We start from the raw sequence: 10,283 nt of genomic DNA on the forward strand, positions 1-10,283 counted from the left end.
TTAAATGACCTATATTATAATAACCTATATTAGGTAATTATTATCACACTTTAAATAAGTAAATATGGCTCAAATTATGCCGTATTTAGGCTCATTTTAATTAGAAGGATCTCACAAATACGTTGGTAATTCCGTAAAAAAGATTGAAAAATAAAAAACTTTCCTATGTGCATTGATGTAATCGGTACGCAGCCTTTTGAACTGTGTCGGCTGCCTCGTTCCTCAGTCCCTCTTTGTCGTTTACGAGCTGTCGTAAAAAAAGTTCTGGTACATATGTTGATAGTCTAAAAATATGATCAATGCTATTTTTCAATTTCTCTAAAAAACCTGCATTTGTCGAATTTTTGCGTGTTTTTCACTTTGTGTAATTAACATTTTGAACCAAAAAATCGGGAAAAAATCTCAAATATCAATTTCAATTAAATGCAATTATATGATTAAATTAATGCAAGTAAATGGGGAAAATGGACCGAAAATTGAATGGCACAACGGCTGTTTAAATAATTCGAAGGACTATCTCGTCCGGCTAGGCCCTTCATTCCAAATTGTAATATTCCAATATTCCAATATCATTTTAAATATATTCAAGTACTATTTAAAACTATTAATGAGTTTTAACAACAAAATATTTTAAATAGAAAACTAAATTTTGACATATAAGATAAGATTATAGCAAGCTTGCTATAAATGTCGAAAACTCGAGTCTGGCCAGAGACATTCAATTTTCAGGAAACACTATTCTATGATGACGAACGGAGAAAAGGGAAGTGAAGCTCGGGGGCTTCGGTCGCCGTGGAGTGGAGTGAAACATTGTAACATGATACGGGTCGGGTCGGGTATATCGGTGTGAGACTACTAATCAAACAACAAAGCTTAATTATTTATCATTATTTTTTTATAGGATTTTACTTAACATATTTGGTGAATTTTGTTTCTTTTTATGATAATGATACCAAAATTATATAATTCCGATGATATTTGCTTATGCAATGAGCGACGCAAGTTTCGGACACAAAGAAGGACAGCGTCGGGAAAAAAAGAGACGCGGAGAGTCCTTATTCTTTTAAGATTTCGACTTCGACTTCGTCTGCTAGCTCTTCGTCTCGTCGCACAATGTACTCATAAATGAATCATGTTTCAGGAAGTGGTTCAGTTCAGAATGAAATAAAATAATGTTACACGCACTTTTTAAATAGCGTCATATATGGTGCAAGAAATATTCGTATAGAGTCAAATAGAATTATTTTTTTAGATATCATCGTACGAAATACTGCCTCTAAAGAACATTGTATGGATAGGAGCCGTCGAAAATTAGTTTAATTAGTTAATACTTTTATCTTGTTACTACCTCTACTTTAATAATTGCAGTCAATAATGCTGTCGAGCATTACAAGTATGGGATAAATAAGTAAAAAAATTAATTTTCTGTTTCCTACTAAGGATCTTAATAAGAACGATTGAATTTTGTCATTACACAACATAACAAAATATTTTTTAAGAATCATTATTTTATATATAACGCAATAATGTTCAAATTACTTTTAAATTCCAATACATTTGTAGAATATTACGTAGTAATTACTTCCATTTTTCCTACATCTATAAACTATCGATTATATTGTAAACAATTATTACAATGGTGATAATAAGGAAAATAAGAATGCAATAAGAGAATTATATATAGTATTATAAGGCAATTACAGAATAGGTAATGTCAGCATTCTACTATATCATTCTTCTTCAACTTGACGAATATCGCGTCGATTGTGGAACTTTTACCGCTGTGGTATATCAGATCACTGTAACTTTCCCGTTATCCCCGCGCCCACTCGCGCCCACTTACCGGTCCCGCGGAATAACACAGGGGCTGGCAGTTAGGGCTGTTCGAGTACTCGCAAAATGCGAGCCGAGCTAAGCTCGACTCGATTGGTCGAGTCGAGTCGAGTACTCGCACGAAGCGAGCGGCTCGCACGATGCGAGTAGCTCGCATCGATGCAAGCTACCCGCATCGAAGCGAGCTACTCGCGCCGACGTCATCGGCTCGCATCGGTGCGAGTTACTTGCATCGATGCGAGTACTCGACCGGCTCGATCAATCCAGTCGAGCTTAGCTCAGCTCGCACCGATCCACAGTGCGCCGGAATGCCTGTTTCTTGGACAAAATTCAATAACTTTTGTTCTGTTTATGATAGAGACATGAAACAAAGTGGGTTTTTTTATTTATATTGAGAGCAATCACAATATGATATTATTATAAATATAGTATTTATTTAAACATTAAGAAACGATATTTACAAACAAAATTTTGTTTTATTGGTGGTTTTCAGTAGATATATGAATTCGCAGTTCAGTTCTTCCGAAACTGAAACGTCGTTTTAAATTAAATTTTTTTCATAAATAGCAAATGATCGGAATTGTGGAAGAAATACTAAAAGTTGCATTATACAACTTCTTCATGTGGACCTATATTGAAAATTTAACAAATACGCTTTGTAGATCTGTGTTAATTGAACAACAAACGTCTACTATTTGATCTTCCTAAAATTCGCGTACAGATTCGCTTGTAACTAATTTCCTACTGAATTTTTTAAATCTTTTTCTCAAAAACTGATTTATTTTGACATAGTATGAACATTGTTTTAAATCGATATGAAGCAGTGACTTTTTCGATTTTTGTCAATGGTTCGGCGCACTGTGGCGAGCGTGCGATTCGTACGAAACAAACGGCATGCATGAAGGAATTGATTCGAAATAAATTCAAGCGTAATACGACATTGAAGTTCTCGCCGTGCCACGTTTAAATTATTATATTGTACAAACTTTAAAAAACGCAATACTCTTAAAAAAATAATTTTAAAAATATTTTATTTGTCTATATTTCAATATATGAACAATACTTCCAGCAGATACGATTAGAATCCCACACCGAATGATTTTCTTTTTCGTTAAACACTTTTTTTTCTTCTTTCTTAACCATATAATTGTTGTAGTGATATTTCTCAAATATATTGTCAAAGCAATATTTATATTGCATTTTTACGTTTGTTAAAAATGTTCAATATTACATAATACACATACAAAAGGTAAAGAAATATCGAAAAAGTTGATTTTTATTTTTTTTAAGTACATTGCACTATATATATATGGTATATATAAAATTCTGAAAAACATTAAGAAAAATGATTTCGACAATATCCCATTACTGAATTTTTATAAAACTGTTATCTCCCATACTTCAATAGGAAATATGCATTTTTTTCGAATGTTTTAAAATATGCAATTTTTTAAAGACGTTCGCATAATTCGAAAATCTGAAAAGCATATGCATTAATAATCACGATGGGACACAACTAACATATTAATATAAATAAACGAGTTATGTACTCTGGAAACTTTAAAATAAAACTCATTTCACGGCTACACATCAGATACATTGTATACATTGTTCGTTTCGTGTAAGCCGTTCGCTTCGGTGCGAGTAAGCTATCTTCTCGCATCGGTGAGATCGGTGCTTTGAAAAATATATTTAATATATCTCTACAACAATTATATGGTTAACAAAAAAGAAAAAAAGCGGGATTCGATTCGCAGCGGGAGACCTTGCCGTCTGCACTAATTGTATCTGCTGGAAGTATTGTTCATATTAATTGAAATATAGGCAAATAAAATATTTTTAAAATTATTTTTTTAAGAGCATTGCATTTTTTAAAGTTTGTACTTTATTTTTCTGAATACAAGAATGTTCACTATTACATAATACACCTACAAAAGGTAAAGAAATATCGGAAAAGATTATTTTTATTTTTTTTAAGTACGATGCACTACATTAAAAATTCTGGAAAAAATTAAAAACGGTTGTTTTAACAATATCTCATTATTGAATTTTTATATACCTGATATTTCCCAAACTTCAATAGGAAATATGCATTTTTCCGAATTTTTGGTAATTTCCAATTTTTTAAAACCTGTTCGCAAAGTCTGTAAAATCTGAAAAAATATACATTAATAATCATGATAAGACACATCCAACATAATAAATTAAACGTGGCACTGCGAGAACTTCAATGTCGTATTACGTTTGAATTTATTTCGAGTCGATTCCTTCATGCAAGCCGTTCATTTCATACGAATCACACGCTCGCTGCGAGCCGCGGTAAGCTCGACTGGACTCGCACCGATGCAAGTAACTAGCACCGATGCGAGCCGATGACGTCGACGCGAGTAGCTCGCTTCGATGCGGGTAGCTTGCATCGATGCGAGCTACTCGCATCGTGCGAGCCGCTCGCTTCGTGCGAGTACTCGACTCGGCTCGACCAATCGAGTCTCGACTCGACTCGACCAGTCGAGCTCGAGCTTAGCTCGGCTCGCCTGCAGCCCTACTGGCAGTCTTTAATAGTATCTCGTCGGTGATGCGGCGAATGCCGTTATACAGGGCAGCGCCGTCGGTAAGGGCAGATCGCACTAATGTGGCAGATGTCGATAAAGTAAATTTCTATTGTACAAATATGTAGCAGTTTTCCTTTTTACCGACAATACTGATTTTTGAATGAATATTCAGTCACATGCAAGGAGAGAAAACGAAAAAAAAAATAATTTGTGCAAAATAAAAATTCTCTGCATCGATTGCAAGAGATGGAAGCTAAGATTAAAATGTCCCCATGCAAAAAAAGACAAAGTGTCGTATAAGGGAAAAGAAAATTTACTTTTTCTTATTTTTTAATACGCCGCAGGGAGTTGGTAAAGACACATGGACAATGACACAAGGAATATATATATATATATAATAAATATTATAATTTTTTATTATTACTATGCTTTATTATTGGACGAACACCTAAATATCTCTTCAGGTTATTGTGATGCAAAAAATATTTGTTACGTAACGTGCACGGTGTGCCAGATATTTGGTCCATTGACACCATGCGCATTACGTAACAAATATTTTTTGCATCACAATAACCTGAAGAGATATTTAGGTGTTCGTATTTAAACGGAACACCCTGTATATTGTGATTATTACACGTTGTTGCCTCTGCTTCCCAAAACTTGTGGCCCGTAGCACGTTCTGGCATAGGTGGGATACCTAAAAAATACAAAGAAAATCAGTAATGTACAATATATGCATGTGTGTTGAATGGCATAATTAGATATACGTACCACGTGAAAAATTAGAGGTCTTCCTCTTCCCCGGTTGCCGCAGCTTCCTTCTCCTCCTTCCCTGGATAGCACATTATATTTATCCTCCGTTCTGTAATTAGATTTTCAATTACACAGTGAGTAAAGGTGAGTATTTAATCTTCTTCGCTTATTGCTCATCTCAACGAATTTTCTAATTTCTGGTGCTACAATTACAAAAGGTCTTCTGACGTTTTTCATCAACTAATATACCTAACTGATTCAAACATTGCAATGATATTTATAAAAAATCGATTAAAGTTGAACTACAAACAAAAGAATGTACTACCAGAAATAAAAAAATTCGATGATGAGAAGCAAGTGAAGAAGATTAAATACTTGCCTTACTGAATTGGTTTAAGCCATCATTTTGCCGATTTAGAATATTGCTAAGCTAATTCTAATCTGAATGGGCCAAAGCTGAATTGTGTTGGATTTGTTTAAAGTGATAAATGATAATAATGATAATGAAAAGAGAGTGATAAAGTGATAAAGAAACAAACAATTTACTATTTTGGACTCTACATTGAAGTGAACATACTCGCCCCGTAGCACCTCATACGTGATGGCAAATGGCACTGTCGCGTGGTGTGCCGACAAGCGTTCTCACGCTTTTTCACGCGAAGATTTTGGGAGACATTTGAGCAAAATGAAACCGATTAACCAATATAAATATGTACAAATACCTTCCGTTCTTCCTGCCTTCCACGTAGTGCACGTAATCCAAGTAATCCACGTAATCACATAATCCAAGCAAGTCAATCTAATAAATAGTCAAATAGTCCAATGCTGCAACGCAGACCGCACTCGCGAGTGTAACGTGTAACCACAGAGCGAAGTTATGTAAATATATCTGTGATTGTGTCAAGAAAAACGCTGCATGTCACAATTTCAAAAAATTTCAGTTCATGCATTTATTGAACTTTATAGTGTAGAATTAGGTATTTACCAGAAAAAACGTCACGAAAATCAATTCAAAAGGCTCGAAAAAATAATACAATTTATAACCAATGTCCTTGTCAAAGCATTAGTGATCAAAACTTTAAACGACAATATCTCGAAAGTGAAAGTACAATGTGACATGCGGCGGCGTCCTCCTGACAACCACAGATATTACGACCGAGCTAAGCGAACGAGAACTTGCGAACTGTTGAGAGTTGAGAGAATAACTGAAAACTGCTGAAAACTGAACGGCAGTTTCCCCTTCCCTGACGTATCGTCGTATCCGTGAGCGGTGTCGACCGCGCTTGCCCGTGTTGGTGCATGTTCGATTGCACGCGCGCTACACACAAACGTACCTCTACCATGTCCGTGTGACTACCTGCTCGACTGATCGACGCCGACGCGTTCCTTCGATTTTCACGTTGCCGAAGTTTCGGAAGCATGAGGCGAAAAGTCGGAATCTGGAGACGGCGCGCATTTGAATCTCGGGCACAGCACGCGGCGCGACGCACATTTTGCTATAACTTTTGATCTAAAAGAGATATCGAAGAGAAATTAGGCCTAATTTTTTTTGAAAAATCGGTTTTAACGATGTAAAAAGAAATATATTTTGTATTTTTTAAATAATGTTTTCGTTGATTCTTAAGGTATAGCCGGAAAAGATGGTCAGAAGTATCCAACCAAATTTGTTTTTAGTCACGTCATGTTCAACAGAAAATTATGAAAAAATTCATGAATATTCTACCGAATAGCATACACTACTGAGATTTTTTTCAAAATTTTTGGTTGCAAAATCGATTTTTAAACAAATCGGAAAACATAAAATTGCCGATTTTATGTATATACATACATCAAAGTCTTCAGTTGACCACATTTATATTATTACGTTAGTTGTGTCTCATCCTGATTATTAATGTGTATTTTTTCAGATTTTTCGGATTACGGAAACATGTTTTAAAAAATTGAAAATCTCCAAAAATTCCAAGAAAATGCATGTTTTGTATTGAAGTGTTAGAGACTCCAGTTTTATAAGAATTCAGTACTTGGATATTATTGAAGCAACCGTTCTTAATTTTTTTATAATTTTTTAGAGGTTGGGTAGCCGTTAACAAAACAAGTACATATATACGGCTGGGAATCTTCTGGCCCCGAATCGAATCCCGCATCTATAATCGTTTTGTTCGGTAAATACTTATTGCTTCGAGTTTTAATGAAAAGTTTAACCAAAAACATTTTTTAATTGTCTACATTTATTTTCAACTTAAAGAATTGATGCAGTTCGCGCTGTCGACTTTCGCTGTCCACTTTCTGTAATTGAAAAAAAAGAAACACAATTTAAGTTATGATTGCGAAGTGCAGAATGGTTTCGAGGTATTCGAAAATACCGCTACAGGTGGTCCCCTGTGTATCTATATCTTCGAGTAACTAATTACACATTTTGTATCTATTATTCGTGATCCGAAATTTGTATCTAGGAGAAAAATTAAGGGCAGATTCGGAATCAGCGCAAAAAACTCTATAAGAATCATCCAACAGTAATTGTTGAAGAAATTTGGTGTCGCGGAGACTGTAAATCAAATGGGAAACTTTCTTCCAGCAGATCTATTAATGGGTCTATTAACTTTTTTCCGTGTAACATTTTGTTTATTTTCTCGTTTCTTTGTTATAATAAATGGAAGCTTATGTTAATTTGTTGTTCTTCATTCTTTAATAAGCCCCTTTTAATTTCCCATCAGTTACAACTCCATAAAGTAATAGTTTTCTGTAAAATCCGTATCAATGCCTCCGGATCGGAAACTTTCTGCCAGGGGTTGTATTAATTCGAGTAACTGTAACTTTTTTAATGTTGGACTATATGGATTTGGACTTTTCGTGAGAAGTTGGAGAAATTAGTTTACTGCACGATGTGAAAAGATATGTAGTGGACATGGCGCGTTGGAAAGAGGGACTTTCCGGACGCGGAAATTTCATCCTTCTCAAGTGCGCGCTGTGGACGGTTGCGTTGAGGGTTCGGTCGTAAAAGTGACGATTACCAGAACCCTGACTCAACCGTTGCAATGTCCTTGGCAGCGACGACTTTGAATTGTTTTGGGGAAGGAAACTTTCTCCTTACTCTTGAGAAACGGAGAATTCCTCCCCTTATTTTAACGGTCTTTCTCACGTTGCTAATCCTCCCACCAAAAAGGATTTTTACCAGTGGAAAAAAAGCTTGTGGCACTCGTTGAGAACGCATCGCTCTAGAGTTGCCCGCGCTACGTTAATTTATATCTCTGTACTTTGTTAGTACTCGATAGTCATTGACGTTTATAATCTAGTTTTCTCGTTATTGTTATTATTATTACATCTTGTTTTGTTTTGTTATTGTTACGTGTTATTGTTTTAATAAATATCTATATCGTTGTCTGTTAACCACGCGAAACATCGTAGACACTGAATTACCCGTCACCCTAAAGATATTTTTCCAGAAATTGCAGTTGGCCGGAATTGTAGAGAAAATTGGTACTAAATGTTGCACTTCACAACTTTTTTATGTGGGGCCTATATTGAAAATTTAAAAGATAGTTATAATAATTAACCATTTGCAGCTGTTTTAATTTCGGAGCTGTTTTAACTCGAAAATGAAACATCTCGTTCTAGGTAGAATAATTTCGTTCTATACGATTCTTTTCATTTGATGGATATGAAATTGATTGTAATACCTCATACAATAATTAAAGGTTTAGTAATTGATTAGCTACCAACATGTTTAACAATGTAAACAATATTTTGCATAATGGGACAGCAATTTTTAGTGGTGATTTCGAGTCACCACTGGAGTGCTAAGGGTTAAAGATGGTAGAAATTGCAGGATATTACAACAATGACAAATATTATAAAGCAGCTACGCTAACGTTACCGTTATCGCGTCAGAAGGAATAGCTGCAAGCTGCAAGTACAATTGTATAGAGTATAGAATTTCGGGGAAAACTGGGAAGAGAGGGAGGGTTGCCGGAGGATTAATTATGGCGTGGAAGAACCGACGCGACGGTGCCCGTAAGGATAATCACGGTCGCTTAGAGTGGCCGGACTATGGCAGGGTAAGACGTGGTTTCCCTCGGGTCTCAATTATCCATCGGGCCTTAATTTGTCCGGGCTGTTTGTCTCTCGATCAAGCCGGTTCGTCGAGGTCCTGGTACTGTACTTTGGAAATGAAATGGATGATTATGTGAAAATTTGCTTGTCAAATGAACATTCTGGGAAAAGGTTCAGGTAATTTCGTGCAGAAAATCCAGAGTTGTTTTGGTAACTACCCAGGACTTATTGGCCTGAGTTTTTCGCGCTGATTCCGAATCTGTTTTCAATTTTTTTCCTATACGCACAGTTTTTCAGGAACAAGGCTTTGAAAAAAAAACATTTTTCAACTTCAAACAAATATTGTGATGTTATTATAAAAGATATTGAATTGTTCTTTCTGGCAAAAGATTCTGTAGACTTTCCCGAATACAGTGATATCCAATATTAATACATTATGATTGATTAAACATGTTTAATCAATGATTAAATACGGAGAGATTTCGTCGCGTCGGCGCACAGTGGAAAATTTGGACCAGACTCGATTCAAAATCAAAGAACTTTCGATAGAAATGAGGTAGAGCGATGAAATTTTTTTTAAATGAAAGCTGAAACTTTGCAGAATATGGGAAAAATAGGGAAGTTATGGTACGAACGTTTTTTAACCGAGAAAATTCGTTAAACATGTAGAATTTAAAGAAATCGATTTTGCAATATCCTGAGGTCGTAGACAAATTTTGAGACCAGATTTGAAATCGGCGTGAAAAAATCTACGGGAAATGGTATATAGCAAAAATTTAAAAAAAATTGTCCGCGCGTGGTATTGGAAAAACCACAATTTTCTCGAAATTGTGCAAGTTTAACGAATTTTCTCAACGTTAAAAAACGTTCTTACCATAATCTCCCTATTTTTCCCATATTCTGTAATGTTTCAGCTTTAATTTTTAAAAAATTTCATCGCTCTACCTTATTTCTATCAAAAGTTCTTCGATTTTGTCTCCGATTTGGACGAAAGGTCACACTGTGCGCCGTCTCCAGACTCTGACTTTTCGCCTCATGCTTTCGAAACTTCGGTAACGTGAAAACTCAGCCCGTCTGAGTGCCTGTTCAATTGCT

At 35.4% G+C, this 10,283-nt stretch overlaps 1 protein-coding gene across 1 annotated transcript; it reads right to left on the reverse strand.

Annotated features, from left to right (window-relative positions):
- Positions 1-4,665: 4,665 nt before the first annotated feature.
- On the reverse strand, positions 4,666-6,758 carry LOC143211085 (uncharacterized). The gene is made up of 4 exons (XM_076428506.1): positions 6,473-6,758; positions 5,861-5,937; positions 5,157-5,247; positions 4,666-5,082 (listed from the first exon to the last, which is right to left on the reverse strand). The coding sequence occupies exons 1-4, from the start codon at positions 6,557-6,559 to the stop codon at positions 4,972-4,974; spliced, it is 366 nt and encodes a 121-aa protein (XP_076284621.1). The 5' UTR covers positions 6,560-6,758; the 3' UTR covers positions 4,666-4,971.
- Positions 6,759-10,283: the final 3,525 nt, after the last annotated feature.

Source organism: Lasioglossum baleicum, chromosome 8 (genome assembly GCF_051020765.1).
Source record: "Lasioglossum baleicum chromosome 8, iyLasBale1, whole genome shotgun sequence".
Taxonomy (NCBI): domain Eukaryota; kingdom Metazoa; phylum Arthropoda; class Insecta; order Hymenoptera; family Halictidae; genus Lasioglossum; species Lasioglossum baleicum.

What these genes read in the sequence shown, in the direction of transcription:
- LOC143211085 (XM_076428506.1), bottom strand. Translation starts at nt 6,559, where the DNA reads ATGCTTCCGAAACTTCGGCAACGTGAAAATCGAAGGAACGCGTCGGCG. An exon ending in GTCACACGGACATGGTAGAG is followed by an intron (nt 5,938 to 6,472) that starts GTACGTTTGTGT and finishes ACTATTTATTAG; the next exon opens with ATTGACTTGCTTGGATTATG. An exon ending in GACCTCTAATTTTTCACGTG is followed by an intron (nt 5,083 to 5,156) that starts GTACGTATATCT and finishes TGTATTTTTTAG; the next exon opens with GTATCCCACCTATGCCAGAA.